Source organism: Carcharodon carcharias, chromosome 6, assembly GCF_017639515.1.
Source record: "Carcharodon carcharias isolate sCarCar2 chromosome 6, sCarCar2.pri, whole genome shotgun sequence".
In the NCBI taxonomy this organism is placed as follows: Eukaryota; Metazoa; Chordata; class Chondrichthyes; order Lamniformes; family Lamnidae; genus Carcharodon; species Carcharodon carcharias.
This window is the reverse complement of record NC_054472.1, coordinates 46,530,993-46,554,379: the sequence shown is the minus strand read 5'-3', so window position 1 is coordinate 46,554,379 and position 23,387 is coordinate 46,530,993. Positions and strand designations below refer to the sequence as shown.

General features: G+C 40.2%; 1 protein-coding gene across 4 annotated transcripts in view; it reads left to right on the top strand.

Annotated features, from left to right (window-relative positions):
• golga4 (golgin A4) overlaps window positions 1-23,387 on the top strand; it is a 223,169-nt gene that overhangs the window by 145,072 nt on the left and 54,710 nt on the right. For all 4 annotated transcript variants that reach the window (XM_041189612.1, XM_041189611.1, XM_041189610.1 and 1 more), the window contains one exon: window positions 8,091-12,382. In XM_041189612.1, coding sequence (XP_041045546.1) covers window positions 8,091-12,382 — 4,292 coding nt within the window. The remainder of the gene's footprint in view (window positions 1-8,090; window positions 12,383-23,387) is intronic.

Genomic DNA, 23,387 nt, shown 5'->3' with positions numbered 1-23,387 from the left:
ACCAGGGCTCCTTTCAAACCCACCTAGAATGATGCGTTGAAACACTATGACATGCACAGTCTCCAAGCCACACAGCATCCTGATTTGGGACTATCACTGATATCACTGATCCTTCACTGCCGCTGGGTTAAAGTTCTGGAATTCCTTCCCAACAGAACTGTATGGTCTGCAGTGATTCAAGAAGATGGCTTACCATCACCACCTCAAGGGCAATTAGGGATGGGCAATAAATGTTGGCCTTGCCAGCGATGATCACATCCCATGAACACATGCCTGTTGCCATTGTTATAATGCCAGGTTCTGTGTGGCCCAAGTATCCAGCTGTTGAAAAGCAGGGCAATTCATTAGCTCATCTAAATTCGTTATCCCTGAGTGCGGGGACAAGAGTTTCTGAAGTGCGTTCAGGATAATTTTCTAAATCAGTTTGTTTCTGTGCCAGCAAGAAGAAATTATTGTTGGATCTGGTTCTGGGGAATAAGATGGGACAACTGGATTAAGTGTCAGTAGTGGAACACTGACAACAGTGATTGCACTATCATAAGGTTCAGGTTAACTATGAAAATTGACAAAGAGCAATCTAGAGTAAAAATAATTAATTGAAGAAGGGTCAATTTCAATGGGGTGAGAAAGGTTCTGTGCCGGGCAAATTGGAATTAAAGATTGGCAGGCAAAACCACAACGAAACAATGAACTGGCTTTAAAGAGGAGATAGTTTGAATACACTTGAGGTACATTTTCCATGAGAGGGAAAGATTAGACAAAGAAAACCTGGTTGAAAAAAGATATAGAGAGTACACTGAAATAGAAGAAAGGGCCTGTGAGATAGATGTCAGGTTAATGATGCAGGTAAGAACCAGGCTGAATATGGAAAGCTCAGAGAGGAAGTGAAAAAAATGTGAAGCAAAGAAACACTATGTGAAGAGACTGGCAACTAAAATTAAGTACGATCCAAAAGTCTTCCATAGGGCTATAAATAGTAAAAGGGTGGTAAAAGAAGTGGCACTGATGAGGGACCAAAAAGGAGATTTTTTTAAAAAAAGGTATACTTTATTCATAAAATATCTGAAAGAACATTACAAAACATTTCTAAATGGCCATCACAAAAAGTGCAATCATATTCAACTTTTACACATGGATCAGGAGGTGCTTCAGTGCAATCAATGACTATTGCAGTCATTTCAATATGGTCATTACAGGCTGTGCAATGGTATTGGAGTTATCGACATATATCATGTTGCACTCTGAGGTACTTCAATACAATAATATTACATTTATCACTACATACATTCATTGTGAGTTGTTGAGTCCGAGGGGCCTATACAATTCCCAGCCCCTCTGTGCACTATGGCAGGAAGGTCTTAGACAGCGACCTTTCCCCATTGCACCTTTGTGGCGGCTGCCCCAAGGTTTAGTGCATCCCTCAGCACATTGTTCTGGACCTTGGAATGTGCCAGTCTGCAACACTCGGTTGGGGACAACATTTTGCCCTGGAAGACCAACAAGTTTCGGACAGACCAAAGCCTCTTTCACAGAGTTCATGATCCTCCAGCTGCAGTTGATGTTTGTCTTGACATGCGTCCCTGGGAACAGCCCGTAGAGCATAGTCCTGTGTCACAGCACTGCTCGGGATGAACCTCAACAAAAACCACTGCATCTCCAGACCTTCTTTGCAAAGGCACATTCCATAAAGAGGTGAACAATGGTCTCTTCCCCACCACAGGGAAACAACGTGCAGAGGGGGTGAGACTCCTGGCGTGTAGGAAGGATCTGACGGGGAGAGCCTTTCTCACCACCAGCCAAGTGACACCTTGGTGCTTGTTGGAAAGTTCTGGCAATGGGGCATTCTGCCAAATGACTTTGACAGTCTGCTCGGGGAATCATCTGACAGGATCCACCACCTCCTTTTCCCTTAGGGCTTCTAGGACGTTATGTACTGACCGCTGCTTGATGGACTTATGGTCAAAGGTGTTTCTCTGCATAAATTTTTCCACGAGGGACAGGTGGTACGGTCCAATGCGGAGCATTCCGTGGCAGCAAGGCCAGACCCATCCTTCGCAACACCGGGGACAGGTCAGCACATAGTGACACTTGGTGTTTGCATATCGCGGGTCTACGTACAGCTTGATGCAGCCGCACACATTAGGATGTGCACACAAAAAGGAGATTAACACATGGAGGCAGAAAGCGTGGTTGAGGTACTAAACAACTACTTTGCATCTGACTTTATCAAGGACGGAGATGTTGTCAAATTCATAGTGAAAGATACAGGATGGGTCAAAAATTGATAGAGGAGGTACTAGAAAGGCTGGTTGCGCTCAAAGTTGGTAAATCACCAGGACAGGATAAGATGTATCTGAGGATTTTGAGTGAAGTAAGGAAGAAGACTACAAAGGCACTAGCCATAATCTACCAACTCTCCTTCAATATGCAGGGTGGGGCCAGAATACTGGAGAATTGCAAATATTGTACCCTTGTTCAAAAGGGGTGTAAAGATAAGTCCTGCAATTACAATCCAGTTAGTTGTGATGGGAAAGCTTTTAAATATTTCAGGACAAAATTAACTGTCATTTGGACAGATTAGGTATTTGATTAGGTATTCAAAGTCATGAGGACAGACTGGATAGGGAGAAACTGTTCCCGCTAGTGATAGGATTGAGAATGAGAGGGCATAGCTTTAAAGTAATTTGAAAAAGAAGCAAAAGTGATTTGAGAAAAAGGGTTTTCACACATCAAGTAGTTCAAGTCTGGAATGTGCTGCCTGTCTGTGTGACGGAGGCAGGTTCAATCAAGAAATTCAAAAGGGATTAGATTGTTTTCAAATAACAGTGCCCAGGGTTAAAGGACGAAAGCTGGACATTGGCACAAAGTAATTTGCTCATTCAGAGAGCCAGTGCAGACACGAAGAGCTGAATAACCTCCTTCTGCACTGTCACAATTCTGTCATTCTGTAGGACAACAGAGGGTAGATAAGGGTAATGCAGTTGATGTGTACATGAATTTCCAAAAGACATTTATCAAGTGCCACAAAATGGGCTTGTCGGCAAAATTAAAACCCATGTAATAATTGGGGCAGTGGCACTATGGACACAGTTGGCTGAGTGACGAGAAACAGAGAGTAATAGTAAACAATTATTTTTCGGACTGGAGGAAGGTATACAATGAGATTGCCCAGGGATTAGTATTAGGGCCTCTGCTTTTCTTGATCTATGCAATGACCTAAACTTGGTGTGCAGGGCACAAATGCAACATTTGGAAGTATTGTGAACTGATGGGAGGATAGAGATGGATTTCACGAGGACATAGACAGGCAGGTGGAATGGGCGGACAAGTTGCCAATGAAATTTAATGCAGGGACGTGTGAAGCGATAAGTTTTGGCAGGAAGAACAAGGGAATGGCAATACAAAATACCACATACAATTCTAAAGCGGGTGCAGAAGTTGAGGTACGGGTATATATGCACATACCATTAAAGGTAGCAGGGCATGTTGAAAGAGCAATCAATAAGGCATATTGGATCCAGGGCTATATAAATAGAAGCATAGAGTACAGAGGCAAGAGGGTTATGGTGAACCTCCATAAAACTCAGCTGGAGTGTTGTGTCCAATATTGAGCGCTGCAGGTTGAGAGGAGTTTTGGTAGATATACCCAAAATTGTGAGCGGTCTGGACATAATTTTAGTATAAGGGTGTTTAGACAGAGCAAGGCTTAATATGGAACTGGAGAAACAGTACCATCCAAGGTATGATGTACAGAGTCACATGATGGTAGACTGAATACAGTAGAGTCTAGCAGAAGCCAGCAACGATACAGTCCCTTGCAGGGCTGTACCTTGGAGATGTATGCAGTTATGTGTTATCAATAAATACTTAATGTTCAACCATACAAGCCTTCAGATCTCTTATTGAGACACCAAACAATCTTACAACAATAACAAAAACTGTTCCCATTGCGGGGAAGGGTCAAGAATAAGAGGACACTGATTAAAGGTGTATGGCAACAGAACCAATATGAGAAAAAGTGTTTTTACGCTGTAAGTGATTAGGATCTGGAATACACTGCCTGAGAATATGATGGAGACAGATTCTCTCTGATGGGAAAAGATCGGCAGGACTACAAGGAAGGGTGGGCAAGTGGGACTAGCTGCGTTGCTCGTAAATTGAACCGGCATGGTCATGACTGGCTGACTAGTATCCTTCTGTGCTGTAATCAGCCTATGATTCTCTGATTTATTGAGAAATAACTTGAGACATTGATGCTTTTACATGAGGCCTCCAAATTCCTGGCTAGATTCTGGAAGATGTTCAGGCAGAAATGGAAATTAGAAGAGTTTTCTGAAACCCTGACTGCATTCCCATGAAAAAATTCTGTTTTCAATTCAAAATTGTGTGTGCAGGCTGCTGATTTAATCCTGCTCATTCTAATTTAATTTTGTTCTGACAACAATAGTCTTAAATTTAGTTTCAGGAAACTGTCCAGTGTTTTGAACCATGATTCTGCTGCATTAAACTGACAATATTTGAACTGAGTTTAAATATATATCTTCAATTTTTCATCAATCACTGTTAGGCATATCTGTGCTGGTAAGCAGTTAGGAATAAGGAACAAAACTGTACCATGTATTTCTCCTGCCTGCACACACATGGCAATATTAGGTAATATTCGTCTTCCATCAGTACATAATTGTCCTTACCACAAGTTTATGGCTAGGTGCTTAATTTTTAATGCTATTTATGACTTAGAGAATGTTTGCTGGCCGAAAGTACATTCAAATAAATATTGTAAGCTTTTAAGATTAAGTAATTAAAGCTGTGACGAATTGAATCCTTGTGTGTCCATGAATAGCCTTACCGTACAGTTTCATTTTTTGCACTTTTTGGAATCCCTGTGGTAGGGTAGAACTGAAAATATTAATTTTGAATTGCACATATTAGACGATTCAAGCCACCAAAAGAGGCCATTCAGCCTATCAAGTCCAGGACAGCTATTAAGCACCTTGAGTCATTTTCAACATAAAAGGCACTATAAAAATACAAGTTATTATTGCTATTTGGCCCACCTTTGCTCACCTGTTAAGAATGAAGCACCTACATTCACCAGTCACATCCTTTGAAAAAGTTTGATGAATACATTTGCACTATTCTCTACAGGTATCATTCCAAGTGTTTGTATCCTTTGCATGAAGGAACTCTTAGAACATTTATTTTGGAGAGTTTTAATCTGTGCGTCCTTGTAATTGTGCTGTGCCACATGTGCTTCTTTCAGCCCCATAGCACTCCTGATGGTATATTTCATTTCTTTCTTTTGCAATATCAATAGCAGTTCGTTATTTTCCTGTATATCAAGAAGCACCATTTTCAGTGCTTTTATATTGTCTGTGATTAATTTAGGTACTTAGTTGATTCACCTTTAAGCCAGGTTATTATGTCACTTTTTGAATTTTTGCTTAACTTGCCATTCTGCACGCTTGCACTATTCTGCAAAGTCATCAGTTTCGATTTATGGTTTTGCAAAGGACAGCATAATATTTGAGTCAAATGCTGCAGTTGATAACTTCTGTTGATTGATGTTGCTGTGTCATTCTCAGTCTGTCCAGTTGTCTTACCATCTGCTTTGGTTGAGCGTTAAGTTTGGTTTTAAGATTTTTATAAGATTTCCAGTGACAGATGTGCATGATCAGGACTTGCATTGTCTACATCATTACATAACTTTCAGAATGCAGAACTGAATCCAAACTGTCTAACAGGAGTGCCCATTGTTGCTTGACATGCTGGTAAGTACTCTTCATGAAAGAAGATAGATTGCTTCAAAGGTGATCCTTAAACTAGAGTGTTACAAGACAGATGGAGAATAGAAGTGCTGATCGTCATGACAAAATTTTTTAAAAAGCCTTGGTCAAAAGTAGGAGAAAATTTGTATTCTATTTTGGCTTGAGGCAATGGAAAAGTGTGCATTATTCAGGACACTTACAACCTTCTCCATTGTGTCACCTAGGTCTCCTAACACCTGAATAGCCAAGGTCTAGTGCAAGAACATAATTTTGTTTACCAACTGTGGGCAAGGCAATTGTTCATGTTCAGTTTTCCTAGAAGGGAAACTTAAGTAATATGTTGACTTTGGCCTGTGTCTCAGTTAATTAAAACTGTTCAATCTCAAGTATTTTTAAAAACTGACTGATAGCTTATTTATATTGAAGTCAAGTCTGACTTGCATTCAGAAGGCAAAGAGAACTTCGTGAAATGATATGGAGCTTGTTAGATATCTTCTGTATTTTTCAATTTCACACATTTTTAGAACCCTGGACGTTGTGGCAAATGACCTAGGTGTGAGACTTCACCGTCTTTTGTCATGAGTGGCATATTGTCTGGCACAAGATATCTGACTGCAAAATGTTGCTGATTTGCTGCCTTCTCCATTGCCAGTACATCATGTTACTAATGAGCTGTGCAGTACTTGATAAAGTAGCCCAACAGAACTATAGCATTACATGGCTTATAAAAGCAAGTGTATTTGTATGCCAGTTGAGTTTAAATTCAAGCTGTAATCTAGTTCTTGTAAAATTATGTTAAGTTCTGAGTTGCCAGTGGAAGTTAGTATCCATTTTAGTTGTGAAGGCTCAACAAAGCCAAAATCTTATACTAACCATGCACTTATCATAAGAATATTTCATTTTGGTGCAGCTTTATATGTACTTAATCACTTGGATAAAAAAAGGCACAATTCATCCTCCTTGATGTGATTTAAATGATATGATTTTGATGCTCTATCTTTGATTTGAAAATGCAGCTAAATTTTTCATGGATTAGCAGTACAGCACTTAACCAGGGTTAGGTGTATTGGTACAGATGTAGCTGCACTACTAATGGCACTGGTAATAACATTCAGTATATAATTATGAAAGTTTGCATATTATGAATCAACATATAAATATGAAAATCTGTTTTTTAAAGCAATTGGTGAAAATGCATTTTTTATGCACACCAGTCCATTACTTCGTCTGAGCTGGCCCAGCTCATGGATCTTGGCCAGGAAGCAGTATAAGCACCGTTGATTATCTTGAAGTGGCTGATGTTGCAACCTCAGGTCATTCCGCAGCGCTTGGGTGATAGATTGGGTTGAGACTGGCTGCAAGTCAGCACCAGAGGCATCACCACCAGTTTCAAGGCTGGGACTGGCCTTTGAAATTCACTGAAGTGGCCATGAGCAAGAGCCTGTGGTCCAGCGAGAGAGAGCAAGACCAGTACACAAGCAGGGCATGGGCAGGGCCAGGTGCCATTTGGGCCTCAGGCATGTGCAGGCGCAGACTCAGGGGAGGGGGAGCTTTACGAACCGCTGATCTGAGCCTTGTTTAATCAGAAGTAAGTGAGTTTTTAAGCAATGTAATAAGTCATGATTACCATTGAACAATCTCTCTTGCCCTGAAAAATCAATTTTACAAGCGTGGAGTAAATGTTGCAGATTTTTATTTTAACATTTAAAATAACTTGCGTAGTTTTGAGTTTGCTGTGTAATATCTCCTTTAATTCTATTTGTGACCCAATTTATATTTTGTCTCCTGGGCAGTGATTTAAATGTAATTTATATTTCCTGTTTTTTTTTACTTTTTGCTTTGTTTTCTGAGGATTCTTCAATCTGATTGGTTGACCAGCTTCTCTGCTACTTGTTCTCACAGACACCACAGAGTCTCTGTAAGAGGACACCAAATTCAACCAGCCATTGGAAGAGTAGAAATCTCTGCTGACAAGGCTGCTTAAATCTGTAGTTGACTGTACACAAGGTGATCGGTGAAAACCGTTCCTTTGCCACTCATAACAAATCCAGGCCATTATTGTTCCCTGATGACACATGTTCTGTTGCACCGTTTTGTCATAAATTCTGAAGGGGTAAGATTGTGCTAAGTATTTTTGAAGTTTATTTAAAATAGCTTTTCTGAGTACAGCGAAGTTGTTGAGTCAGAGCAACTTTGAAATTCATCAAACACAGGCTCCATTAGGTTAAACATGTGCATGCACTCAGAAATATATACATGTTATATGAAATTCAAAGTACTGCATATGGTTATCATTATTAAAATGATTTTCTTTCCCCACAGAGAGTATTGGAATTGGAAAGTTTACTTTTAAAGAAGTCACAAGATGGCGAAGCTTACTCAGAAGAGCGAGAGACAGAGAAGGCCAAATACAAAGCAGAAATTGCAGCCCTAATTAAAAACCACCAAGAGGCACTGGAAAACATACGTCAAGAAGAAGAGCAATTATGGACTGAAAAAATACAGGTAATTAGCCATCAGCACAATGCTAAAGTGGAGGAACTTGAGGAGAAATCTAAAGAAATTGAGAAGAAATCTAAAGAACTAGAAGTACAGTTGAAGGAGAAGGAAGCTCAATTCCATGCACATATAGAGGAAATGAACCAAAAAACACTGGAGAAACTTGATGTGAAACAAACTGAGTTGGAGACACTGTCAACTGAGATGACAGAAATGCTCAAAGCACGGCAAGAGTTGGAAAATAAATTAGCTGCAATTGCGGAAAACTATGAGAAGGAACTAGAACATAAAAAATTTCATTATGAAGAAAAAATTGAGGCTGCTAAAAAAGACATTGAACAGTCCTTCAGTGGAGTTGAGACAGCATTGAAAGGTGAGCTAAACAACCTTCATCATCTTCTTGAGGGAAAGGACAAAATTGTAGGAGACCTACAAGTCGAGAAACAGAATCTGATAAATGAACTTGAAAAGGTTCAAAAAGAAGCTGCAGAGGTTTCTGTAAAATTTGAATTTTTGAGCCAAGCCCGTCAGAAAGAGGAGGAAGACGCTGAAGAAAAGATGAATTGTAAGCTAGATGACCAACGTAAACTGTATGAAATACAATTAACAGAGTTACAGAACTTGCTGAGAAATTTGGAGGCTGAGAAAGAAAAAAAAGAGTTATCTGATCAGACCAGACTGAATGAGCTTACTGCCAATTTAGACAGCTATAAATTGCAGGCTCAGGAATTGAGAGGCCTGGAAAAAAAAAACGGTGCGCTGCTTAAAAAAGTAGCTTCCCTAACAGAGCAATATGAAACCCAGATTACTCAGCTGGAATCAGACATTACACAGTTACAGAAAACTTCAGAAGAAAAGCAAAAGGCACTTACTGAGGCACAAGATCTTCAGAAACAGCAGGCTGAAGTCTTCACTCAAAAACAAACAGAAGATCAAAAATTAAGTGAGCAGCAAATTGCTTCACTTCATGAGGAATATGGAAAGAAAATAAAAGCACTTGAGACAAAACTGGAAAAAATTAAAGAAAAGGGAACTGAAATGCAGAATAAATTAAAGATGAAACTTTCTGAACAGGAGATTAAATTAAAAGCAGAGCTGGAAAAGCAGCAGAAGGAATTTGTTCAAAAGGAACAAATGTTCAATGAAAAACTGATAGAAATGGCACATGCAAGTTCTACAGGAATTAATGAAACAGTGACCCAGCTGGAATCTAATCACAAGCAACAACTGGAAAGTCTTAATGAGGCTCACAAGCAAGAGATTGTAGAGCTGAAGCAAAGCTGGGAGAAAAGGTTGGATCAGCAGATTGAAGAACTACAAGAAAAACACGAGACTGAGTTTCAAGAAAAGCAACAAGAATTGAGAGAGTTAAAACAGAACCTGGAAGCCTCCAATAAGGAAAAGGAAGAGATATCCATGAAAATAACAGAACTTGCAGAGGAGGTTGCATTACAAGAAAGTAAAATGCAGCAACTTCAGGGGGAACTAAAGGAAGCATCGGTTCAGGTTGGTACTTTGATAGAAAATGAAACAGCCCTTAAAGCTAAATTGCAAACCTTTGAAGAGACGAGCAGTAAAACTTTGCTGGAAAGAACAGAATTAGAAAACTGTCTCAGTGAACTCAAAAAAGCAGATGGGCAGAGCCAGGTTAAGATTCATGAGCTTAGCAGTTCGTTGAAGGAAGCTGAGGATAATCTACAGGCATTGGAAAACTTACATCGCAAAGAAACTGAGGAATATGAAAAACAGCTTCAAGAAAAGTCTGTTGAACTTCAGAATGCAGGCGAAATTAGGAGCGAAGTGGAGCAAATAATTAATAATTTTAATGAAGCAAATGCAAAAATAAAGCTACAAGTCAATGACATTAATATAAGGTGCACTGATAAAATGAACATCCTTCATGAGCGTATTAAAGGCTACCAAAATCAAATTGAGAAGGTGCAAAAGGCAGTTGTGAAAAGGGTTAACAGAGTTGGTGAACTAGAAATTAAACTTGAAGAGGTAGTAAATCAAAATGTCTTACTGAATGATTCGGTACAGCATATGACACAACAACTGCGAAATGAACAACAAAACTTTAAGGCATTGCAATCTGAACTACAAAATGTTACTGCGCAACAGAACACACTCCAGCAAGAAAGGAAACAACACAGTCAAGTATTAGATGAGAAAGAGACGTGCATCGAACAGTATAGAAAAGAATTGTCAGAAAGTGCATATGCGCACAAATCCATCACAGAACAGCTAAAGGAAAAAGAATTACTGATCCTGAGCTTGGAGGAACAAATAAGTGACCTGAAGTTGCAGCTTGAGAACCATGTTTGCCTTTCAGATAAAGAAGAAGCTATTTCATTGCTTAACAAACAACACCAAGTGGAACAACAAAAGCTGCTGGACCAAATAGATCAGTTATCTGCAAGTATTGAAACTGTTTCTAAAGAGAGAGCTTTAGCCCTTGAACAAGCAGACCAGTATAAAAACAAGTTAGCAGAATGGAAGAAAAAGATGGAATCAAAATTAGTGCAGCGTAACAACAAAATGAAGGAGCTCGAGTCAAAATTTGAGACTTCTGTTAAAGAGAATAAAGAGAAGGATGATCAATTATCAAAATTGACAGCCGAGGTAGCAAAACTGACTACCAATTTACAAAGTGTTAGAATTGAAATCGAATATATGACAAAGGAGAAGGAGAAAATAATAAATGATCTGAACGCCCAGCTGGAAACAACCAAATCTAGGATAGCAGAACTAGACCAAGATATTGCTACAAAGTCTGAGGAATGTAAAGTTGTAGAAGAACTTAAAAAACAATTACATCAGAAGGAAATTGAATTGCAGGAGATGGGACTGGCGCTTGAACTGGCTCAGGCTGGTGCTTGTGATCAGGACAGCAGATACAAAAGTGCTGAAGAAAAAATACAAGCATTTGAAAAGGAGATGGAATTGCTCCAAGTTGAATTTTCACAGAAACAGAATGAATGGGAACAAATTAAATTCGACCTTGTAAATAAAAAGGAGAAAGAATTGACAGATTTAGAAACCAAAATGAAAACTGAAAGCACCACTAAAATAGCTGAATTCAAGAAAAAAGCAGAACAGAAAATTGCAAAAATAAAGAAACAATTAATAACCCAATTAGAAGAAAAAGAAAAATGTTCAAATGAACAGATAAAAGACTTAAAACAAAAAGCAGGGGAGCAAGAAGCAATCATTGAGGCCTTAAAAGAAAAACTGAAAAGCTTAGAAAATACAATTGGATCAGAAAAAGAAGAAAACCAGAAATGGATTGAGAAAGTGAGAAAAGAAGTGGAACTTGAGAAGGAGAACTCTCTGAAGATGTTGAGAGCAAGCTATGAAGAAAAAATTATGGTTCTACAGATGGAGTTGTCAGCAAGAGATGAGATGGTACAAAAATACAGAGAGAGTCAGGTAGAAACAAATGCTGAACAGGAAAAAAATAAGTCTTATCCAGATCTTCAAAAGCATCTAGAAAAATTTGAAGATGAGAAGCAAATTCCGATGAGCGAGAGAGACCAGCTTCAATCAGGGCTTGAACAAAAGCATATATGCTCATTACTGGTAGAACAACAAAAAGGGGAAACGGATAAATTAGAAAATTTTAAGGAGCAGTTGTGTGTAAAAGATAAACAGATAAATGAGATGGAAAAAATAATTGCAGAGTTACAAAAAATGCAGGGAAAAGAAATAACTGAGAAACAAACAATAGTGGAACTCGGAAGTGCTTTCACTTCAAAAAAGAAAGACATCGAGGAAGAGTTAAGATTAGAGAGCAGTTCCCTCACTGAAGACTACAAAAAACAGATGCAGGTCCTCCAAGAACAGTTAGAAGAAAAAATCTCTCTACTTAAGATCTTTGAGGAAAGCTCCAAAGAGAAGACAAAATCTGACACAGAACTGCAAAAGTTGCTTGATGGCATGCGAGAGCAGCAAAAAGAATTGGGACATAAACTGAAAGAGGCAGAAAATGAGAAACAAAAAGTGCATAAAGAATATGCGAAACTACAAAAAGACCTACGTGCATTGCGCAAAGAACATGAGGCTGAAATAGAAATCATTCGAAAGGAAATTAGTGAAGAAGCTGAAAATAAAACCAAGTAAGTGTGTGGATATTATGTTGTAAGTGAACATTTATTGTGACATTCTTTTGTCTTGGCACTTCTGTATCAAGTTTTGTCAGCTAATGGGCTGGGGAAAAAGCCTGAATGTTACCAAATTTTGAAAATGTAAGAGTTGCTAGAAAAAGACACGAGTAACAACAATGCAACCCTGAAATGATCAAAATAAATTCTACGTTACATTTAACATCACAGGAATTTAGCTTAAAAAATGCACTCATGACCCCAGGGTGCCCCAAGGAGCTTCAGAGCCAATTTGATGCTTTTGAAGTAGAGTCGCTGTTGTGACGTAGGAAACATGGAAGCACGCAGTAAGGCCTTGCAAACAGCAATGTCATAATGACAATAAAATTATTTTTAAAATGTTCATTGAGGAACAAATATTGTCTAGAATACTGGGGAATCAGGCATTTTATCTCTTCTGAATGACATTTCACAATACAATACTCCCTCAGTACTTCTTTACACTTGTGTTCAAAGTCTCTGGATCCATAACCACTTGATTCAGAGGTGAGTGTGCGACCAACAAAGCTCAGCTGATGCCAAACTAACCTGGATTGACTGGAGAAATGTGCTAAGCGTATTGTAACACTCCCTTTGTTAAAACAGCTTTTATACAAGTGTTTAAAATGTATAGAAAGATGGGGCAAAATAGTGATAAACAGACATTTCCAGTGATTTAAAAGTCTGGAACGAGAGAGATGGATATAAAATTAATAAGGTTAAATTTAGGACGGAGAGCAGGAGAAACTTAGAGGCTAGAAAATGTGCTGCTAAAGGAGTTGATCGAATCAAATCCTTGTCGACGTTTAAAAGCAGATTAGCTAGGTGGTTTAAAGAAATAGGAATAAAGGAATATGGCAACCAAGTTGATCCATGGGGTTAAGGATGTTGAAGATAAGCATTCATGTCAGTTTATATATTGAGATTTTTACATATTTCTATGCAAAATACACAAAAAATTGGCATCATGAGCCAAATATAACTAGTAGCTCGAGCTTTAACTTGTGTTCAGTGCTAAGAAGCTGTTCCATAAGCAGGTGTGCTCTTTTGAATTTAAGTTTGCAACCTTGTGCATGACATGAATAGGATCACAGCCAAAGGGACTCTTACCATGGTGTGATTAATCGGAAATTAAAGATCCTACCTCATTTTCTGCCTACTTCAATAAGCAGCAAATACCATAGTCATGTTAGTGTTAATACTAATGAATGAATTTGTTTGCAAGAACAATACTTAGAAGCAGAAACATACAGCAAGAAACCTGCAGTACAAAACTTGAGTTCCTTTATAAGCTGTTTCAAAAAGGTTTCCAATGTTACAATAGTGACCCCACTGAAAAGTGCCTCATTGGCTGCAAAGCACTTTGGGATGTTCTGATGGAAGACGCTATATAAATGCCTTTTCTTTCATTTAAGGTTGCAGAATCTTTGAATGTTATTTCTAACACATTTGCAAGGTAAAAACTATGGACGGAATTGTCCCAGAAGCGCACTAAGTGTGTGAAAAATCATGTTTTACTTGCTAGCTGCAATGGTGGGTTTTCATGCTGCATCGTCCACTTCCCACCTCATATTGCCTTCACGGGAAACATGCCAGATTGCTGGCAGGCAGGCTCAGATTTGCCACCGCACCATGACCTCAGCGCTTCCTCGTGCCGGGCGCCATATTAAAATGCATCATAGCGCAGCCAACTTCATGTCTACAGACCAGGACTGCTCCAGGCAACAGATGGTCCGAAAGGAAAGACGACGGCAGCCTCCAAATTCATGATGTAGTGGAAGGCCGCCGCAATGTCCTCTATGCCTGCGCTGGCTGCAGGATGTTCACCAGCATAACTAATCTAGCCTGGGAGGCGGTGGCAGCAATGGCCAGCACAGATGGAGCACAAAGGAGGTCAGCTATCCAGTGCTGGAAGAGGATGAACGATCTCATCTGTTCCGCTGGGGTACGTTTTCACCACATCACTCTTAAGCACACACTCCCAAACCCATCACACGTTCACAGGGATCTCACACCTCAAAGGACAACACCACTAATTCTCACACAGACTCTCAAATCTCCATCAGGCTTATATCCTCTGGAGTTCGCATCCTCATCCTGTCCATAGCTCTGCTCACCACAAAAATATTCCATGCATCCTTACTCTCTGCCATGGTAGGCATCCTGCTCACACTTTCTCCACCCGTTTTCATGCAGGAGAAGCTGGCTCACAACAAGACGGAGTGGTCCCTGACCAGGGGTGGAGTGGCCAACATTAGGTCCCTCACTCACTCTGAGGTGCATGCGACTGTGCTGACTGGTGAGGATGTGGACCATACCTGTGGCGATGGTGAGATCGACAGCGAACACCCATGTGAGGATCCTGCACCAGAGCATCCCTCTCTCAACACAACTGTGAGTGCTCTCTCCTGTTTTTGACTCTGCTGCCATGCACTAATTATTTCTACTTTGGTTCACAGGGAGCTCTGCCAAACAACCAACACTCTCAGCCAGCCAGTCATTCAGCTCCACCCAGGTCCTCACCTCCAGCCAATAGGACACCTCCTCCATGGAGGAGCTAGAAGGAAGCAGCCTGGAAGACCCATCACAGCACTTACCCACACCCTTTACCAGCGCAGAGTCACATTTCAGTGGGACCTAGATGTAGTGCAAGCTTGGATTCACAATCTGGTGGTCACCGCATGGGCACTTGTCCGCAGCAGAAGGAGGCAGGGTCAGCCAAGCTCCCTGGCACTCGGAGGACTGCTGGGGAAGAGGCATCTGTCAGTCTGAGTCAGATGACAAGCCTCCGGATTCGGCCTTCCAAATCATCGTGGAGAGTCAGCAGAAAGTGGGGGAACATCACACAGAGCTGTTGGAAGCCCTCAACAGAGTGGCAAGCGAGTTGAATAGTGTGTCTGCCTGCTCTCTGGTGAAGTGATGCCCACCTGTGCACGCTATTGTGACACAGCCGATGGTAAATGTTGAGTTGTTCAAATCCCAGAGGGAGACTTAAAACAGTTATCATAACCAATTTTTGCAACTTGTATGTTTCGAGATGCAGGCTTTCAATTCAGTCGTAATAAGACCACCGAGTCTCAAGGTTTTACAAAACTAAATTCAGTATTAATTAAAAGATTGTAAACACATACATATGTCTACAAATTACTATAATAATAACATCTTTTAAAAAATCCCTTAATCTGACTCTCAATTACACCTCCGTTAAGGCAACAGTAAAACACACAGATTTAAACAGACCCCTGGCAAAGCTCAAATTCAGCTCTGGGTCCTTGCAGACAGCAGCTTGAGGCTTACAGGCTGGAGGCTTTAGATCTTAGAACCAGTCCTCCTTTACCACCAGCTATTTCTTCCTTGCGTTCAAAGAGGAAAATATGTATATACAGTCTTCTTCCTTTTTACATATTTTCCTTTTTCAATGCAAATTCTCATTGTATCACTAGGTCTTTTGAACTTCACCTCTTCTAACGATAAAACCCTTTTCATAGCACCAATTTTATTAGTAAACTTTGGAAAAAATAAACACATTGTTTAGCTTCTTCTGTCTAGGTGTGATATTTCACCCATTCTTATGAATAGTTTATTTAAAAATGCAAATTGCCCCCTTTTCACTTCACCTTGTAATTTTTACTTAACATTTTAAACCTACTTCTTTTCTAAACATCAAAGTTTCTAGACCAACTGTCTTTAATCCAATTAAGACATACACACACTTAGACACAGACACCACTGAACTCTTTTAAAATAATTTCCAATAGCATTATAGACATTATATCTTGACAGCTCATGGAGGCCTCCATGGGAAGGATGGCAGATGCCATGGAGATCCTGGTCCAGCAGAACGCAGGAGTATGCATAGACCTTCACTCCAGCGCGGTAGCCATGGATGAGTTCCTGCAGTGGCAATGCGAGGGGGAAACAGGGAACCTTGACATCCCTCCAGATGCTCCATCCTCTTGAGGAGTCAAGTTGGGGCCCTTGAGCACCTCAAGGGAGGAGGAGTGGCAGCTGGACACTCTTGGGTTATCCATCAGGAATCTCAGAGGCTCCCCCCCCATCCGAGTCCACTTTGCCTGTGACCCCTCAACCTCGTCCTCTTGTCACTGTTTAAGTCTGTAGTCTTATATATTTTATTATGTTAAATAATTTTTATTTTATTTCCTATATTCACGTTTTTGACGTGGAAAATGCCACGGGCTGATTGGAAATAATAATTTAGGGAACAGGCAGTAAGCTTTCTATCGGGAAAGGCTGTCTCTTCGGTGCACAAAATAGCCCATTTATAAAAGCAAAATACTGTGGATGCTGGAAATCTGAAACAAAAGCAAAAATTGCTGGAAAAACTCAGCATGTCTGACGGCATCTGTGGAGAGAAAGACAGAGTTAACCTTTTGAGTCTGTATGACTCTTCTTCAGAACTAAGAAGTAAAAATGTGGTAAAATATATACTGTTTAAGGGGGGGTGTGACAGATGAAGCAGGATAGAAGGCCAGTGATTGGTGAAGGCAAAGGAAAGTTTGCAAAATATGTCATAAACAAAAGGTCGAAGGGGTGTTCATGGTGGTAATACTGGCTAAAGGAGGTGTTAATGGTGACATTAAGAGTAGAAAGCAGAATGAGCAAGTGACAGATGGCCCTAGTGGGGGTGGGGGGAGGGGACGGTGTGGGAAAAAAGATCGAAATTGGCTAAAAGATGGGGATAAAACAATGAATGGAAATAAATTTTAAATAATAATAGAAATAGGTGGGGAAAAAATATATATATAAAAATTAAAAAATAAATATTTGAAAAAAGGAGTGAGGATGGAGGAGTGAGTTCCTGAAGTTGTTGAACTCAATGTTAAGTCCTGAAGGTTGTAAAGTGCCTAATCGGAAGATGAGGCACTGTTCCGCCAGTTTGCGTTGAGCTTCACTGGAACATTGCAGCAGGCCAAGGACGGACATGTGGGCAAGCGACAGGAAAGTCTGGGTTGTGCTTGTGGACCAAAGGTGTTCTGCAAAGCCCATTTATAAATATGGACAAGTACTCAGTACTCTATCAGCCATTAATTTATCAATAACATTCAGAGAGCTATAATCATTTGAAGTAAACAGGAAGCAATGGGTGAGAGGTGTATTTAAAAAAAAACATGCTTAGCTGCTGCTTTTACAGATCAGTACTTTGATGAAACCCTTCACCACTAACTCACAATAAAACAGGGGGCACCACCTTGGCTAAAACTTAGGACCTTGACTTCAGCAGAGACAGCAAAAATACAATTCCAGGAATACTTTGTGTTGACTTTGGTATCATTGTGCTCACCCAGAGCCAACAAACAGAATAGGAGGTTCGTTGTAGTTGCCATACAGACTATGAAAGACTGAGGCCACTGGCTGACACTTGTTGCGAGGCAGGTGCTTCTATTTGAAAAAAGAAGAGCATAAGCAAACTGACTTGCCTTATTTCAGATGCACAACAATGTTAAAATGCTAAGATGAAAGCAAAATATTGCGGATGCTGGAAACCTAAAACAAAAATAGCTGGAAAAACTCAGCAGAACTAATGAAGAGTCAAACGGACGCGAAACGTTAACTGTGTTCCTCTCTGCAGATGCTGTCAGACCTGCTGAGTTTTTCCAGCTATTTTTGATTTTGAATGTTAAAATGCTGGATGCTTTTCAGCTCCAACCTGTAACTTCCAATCTGCAAAGTTCTGTGATTAAACAGCAGTTAACTTATGAGTGTTCCAAGTATTTGTTAACTTAGAACAATTAACTTCCTCGGGTTAAATGAACTGGCTAACTTAAATGGAATGGGTAAGCACTTGGCAGATGAAATTTAATGCAGAGAAGCATGAAGTGATACATTTTGGGAGGAAGAATGAGGAAAGACTATGAAATAGATGATACAGTTCTAAAGGAGTGTAGGAACAGTGAGCCTTGCCTATACATGCACAAGTCATTGAAGGCAGCTGGGCAGGTAAAGAGAGTGGTTAATAAAGCATGCATGATCCTGGGCTATATAAATAGGGACATAGTACAAAAACAAAGAGGTTATGGTGAACTTTTAAAGAAGTTCAGCCTCAATTGGAGTATTGTGTCCAATTCTGGTTACCACATTTTAGAACGGTTGTGAAGGCATTAGAAAAGGGGCAGCAAAGATTTACAAGAATTAGTCCAGGGATGAGTGACTGAAGTTACTTGGGTAGATTAGAGATGTTGAAGTTTGTAGTAGAATCTGAGCAAGCATCATAGATACTTACAGCATGGAAGGAGACCATTCAGCCATTGTGTTTGTGCCAGCTGACAAGTAGCCATATTGCCTAATCCCACTTTCCAGCCCTTGGTTCATAGCTTTGTAGGTTATGACTCTTCAAGTGCACATCCAAGCACCTTTGAAATGTTATAAAGGTTTCTGTCCCTAACACCCTTTCAGGCAGTGAGTTCCAGATATTCACCAACCTCTGGGTGAAAAAAATTACTCCTCTAATCCCTTTTAAACCTTCTACCTCTTGCCCCTAAAACTATACCCATGGTTATGGACCCCACAACTTAGAGAATTAGGGTTTTGCCATCCATTGTACCTGGACCCCTCACAATTTTATACACTTCAGTGTGGTCTCCCCTCAGCCTCTTTTCCAAAGAAAACAACCCTAGCCTGTTCACTATTTCCTCATAAATAAAAGTTCTCCAGTCCAGGCAACATCATTGTAAATCTTCTCCGTATCCTCTGTATTGTAACAACATCTCTCTTAGACTGCAGTGACCAGAACTGCATGCTGTACTCCACCTGTGGCCTAACTAATGTTTTATACAGTTCCAGCACAACCTCCGAGCTCTTTACATTCAATGCCGCGACCATTAAAGGTATGTAATGTATTCCGTATGCTTTCTTGACCACCTTACTTGTCTAGCTCCTTCAGGGACCTGTGAACATGCACTCCAAGGTCCCACTGTTCCTCTACACGTCTCAGTATCTGATCATTTATTGTGTATTTGCTTGCCTTGTAGCCTTCCCCAAATGTATTACTTCAAGTTCTCAATCCAGAGCTCCATTTGCCACTGTCCCAGCCGCTTGACTAGTCCATTAATATCTACCTTCAGTTTACTTCTCATAATCAACCATATGGCTAATTTTTGAATTGTCTGCAAACTTCTTAATCACACCCCCTACATTCAAGTTGAAATCATTGATATGTACCACAAAAAGCAAAGGACCTAGTATTAGGCCCTGCATGATCCCACTGAAAACCACCTTTCGGTCACAAAAAAGCTCATGGACCTTTATCCTTGGCTTCGTGCCTCGGAGCTGATTTTGGAACCAATTTACCACTTTGGACCCTATGGATTTTAACTTTTGTGACCAACCTACCATGTGGAACCTTATCGAAAGCCTTGTTACAATCCAGATAGACGATATCAAATGCACTACCCTCATTGACCGTCTTTGTTCAAAAAATTGAATTGTGCTAGTCAGACACAACCCTCCTTTAAATCTGAGCTCACCGTCTTTCTAAATGAAAGTTAATTTTGTCCCTCAGAATTTTTTCTAGTAACTTTTCCCACCAAAGTGGCTAGGCTGTAATTATTTGGCCTATCCCTTTCTCCTTTTTAAAACAATGATACAGCATTAAATGACCTCTAGTGATCTTGCATATAACCAGAGAAGATTGGAAAATTATGGTCAGAGGCTCCACAATTTCTTCTCTTGCTTCCCTTAACAGCCTGGGATACATTTCATCCAGATCTAGGGATTTATCCATTTTCAGAGATAAGTTACATTCATTACTCCATCAATTTGTTAATTTCAACTAGTATTCACACTCCTGCTCCCTGATTACAGTGTTTGTATTATCCCTCTCTTTTTTGAAAACAAACGCAAAATATTCATTAAGAACCATGCCCATATCCTCAGCCTCCACACACTGGTTACCTTTATGATCCCTAATAGGCCCTAATCTTTCTTTAGTTATCGTCTTGCACTTTATGCATTTATCAAAACTCTGGGTTTTCCTTGCCAATATATTTTCCTGCCCTCTTTTTGCTTTCCTAATTTCATTTTTACTTTCACCCCTACACTTTTTATATTCCTGTCACTTTTCTGTGGTCTTGAGGTCTTCGTCTCTGTTGTAGCTTCTTTCATTTCCATTATCCTCGCTAAGCCCCTTGATACCCTCGGGGCTCTGGATTTGTTAGTCCCAGTCTTTTTCTTTAAGGGGACATACTCTGCTCCCTCCCTACCTCTTGAATGTTTCCCACTAATCTGGCACTGATGTATCTTTAAGTAACTGTTTCCAGTCCACTTTAGCTAAATCACATCTCAGCTTAGTGAAATTACCTTTTCCCCAATGAGAACTTTTATTCCCGGTCTATATTTTTCCTTTTCCATGGCTACCCTGAATTTAACTGAATTCTGATCTCTTCTACTAAAGTGCTCCCCAACTGATACCTTTTCCACCTGCTCAGTTTCATTTCCTAAATCCTCTTTGAAGAAGAGAAAGTCAAGAGGAAATTTAATCAGAGGTGTTAAAGACCAATGCAGCGTCCGGACAGAGTAGACATAACTATTCCCAGTGGTGGAAGGGCTGAGAATTTAAGGTGATTGCCAACAAAGTCAAAGGTGACAAGGGGAAGATTTTTTTAATGCAATGAACGGTTAAAAGTACACTGCCTGAGAGTGTGAGGGAGGAAGAAATCGTGGCTTTCAAAAGGGAGAGGGATAATTGTCTGAAGAGCAAAAATATTGCAAGGCTATGGAGAAGAAGTAGAGCTGCAGGACTAGCTGAGTTTCTCGTGCAGTGAGTTGACATGGGCACAACATGGACTCCTTTACTGTAACTATTCTATGATTCTGTAAACTCCAGTTCCAATGAAGGAAACATGTTTTGCATGGTATACTATTCATTTCATTGTTAATACTCTGTCGTAAAGCAGCATATAATCATTGTACCTTGAGTAGTGTTTCTATTAAAATAAACTTGACTGTGATTGACTTGCAGTCTACTTGACACAGAATAAAAGAAAGTATTGTGGATGCTGGAAATCAGAAAACAAAACAGAAAATGTTGGAAAAACCCTGCAGGTCTGGCAGCATCTGTGGAGAGAGAAACAGAGCTGATGGTTCGAGTCCATATGACTCTTCAGAGCTTGTGGCTTTGCCTCCACCTATCGCTGGCCTTCTATCCAGCTTCACCTGCTCCACCCCCCTTAAACAGTATAAATTTCATCATATTTTTACTTCTCTTTAGCTCTGAAGAAGAGTCAAATGGACTGGAAACGTCAACTCTTTCTTTCTCTCCACAGATGCTATTAGACCTGCTGAGTTTTTCCAGCATTTTCTATTTTTGTTTCAGATTTCCAGCATCCGCGGTATTTTGCTTTTGTCACATTGAACTGTATCTGCCGTAATTTTCTCCACTGGCAGCAACACGGTGTATAACTTGCAGCTCACATCCACACAACTTACTATACGCACTAACTTAGTGAAAGCACATTGTTCTGCCGAGGCATGGTAGTTGAAATTTATTTGTTTGGTCAGACTGTTGTCAGTGTAACTGACTCCATTGCTACTGTACACAGTCTTTCTGAAAGTCAGATGGAGGTCCCTCCTTTTCAATAACACAGATACACGCCACGAAGACCCATTTCAGCAACCAGGCCTAAGTTGGCCTAGATTCTGCAGGTCAGTTGTAAACTTAGACATTTAGCTTGTGCGCATCACTAAGCATTGATACCACTTAGCCTGAGGCCGGTGTAGCATTAGCTAGAGCTTGTCTTCCCATTTTAATTCGAAATACTTTTTGCCACGAATTAATTAGCAGGTGCCAGCCACAGATGGAAATACATAGGATTAGATGCTGAGTCCAGTGATTGGAATCCTGCTGTGCTGCATGATGTGGATGCGCCTTTTGGTGGTTGCTGTGCAATTAATGATGCAGCAATTCCGCATGTACACAATTGGATGATTGATTTGTCGCAACTTTCAATTGGGGTGCTATCATATTAGCAGTTTAAATGTTTTCCAAAAATTGGGTTTCATGGACAACATAAAACCTCTAAGATAAAAGCAAAATACTGCGGATGCTGGAAATCTGAAAGAAAAACAGAAAATGCTGGACAACCTCACAGGTCTGACAGCAACTGTGGAGAGAGAAAAAAGCAAAGCTAATGTTTTGAGTCCTTATGATCCTTCTTCAGAGCTGAAGAGAAGTGGAAATGTGATGAAATTTATACTGTTTAAGGGGGGTTGGGGCAGGTGGAGCTGGATAGAAGGCCAGAGATAGGTGGAGGCAAAGGAGGGGTTGACAAAGATGTCATGAACTAAAGGACAAAGGGATTGTTAATGGTAGTGATTGGTGCTAAAAAATGGTGCTAATAGTAGTGCAAAGGTAAGAAAGCAAAATGTGATTATAGCAGAACAAGGATAGCATTGCGTGAAAGAACAACTTGGAACAAGTGACAAATGGCCCTCTAGGGGATGGTGGTGGGGAGAATAAAAGGATAGAAAATAGGAAACAAGGGGACAAAACAACGGATAAATGAATGGAAATAAAACAAGTGGGTAAAAAATGAATGCAGAAGAAAGGGGATGAGAAAAGGGGTTGAGGATGGAGGAGAGAGTCCATGGTCTGAAGTTGTTGAACTCAGTAAGGTGCCTAATCGGAAGATGAGGTGTTGTTCCTCCAGTTTGCGTTGAGCTTCATTGGAACATTGCAGCAGGCCAAGGATGGACATGGGCCATGAGAGCAGACTGTGTGTTAAAATTGCAAGCGACCGGAAGGTCTGGGTCATGCTTGCGGACAGACCGAAGGTGTTCTGCAAAGCGGTCACCCAGTCTGCCTTTGGTCTCACCGATGTAGAGGATTTTTTTTTTGATAAAAAGAATCTCTGCTGGGTCCCATGCAAAAACTTTTTTTTAGAGTTGCAAATCTTTACAGTTGAGAGGATAATTTTCTTGTCTTTCTACAATATTCATGGAATTCATATACCCCTGCTTATATTTG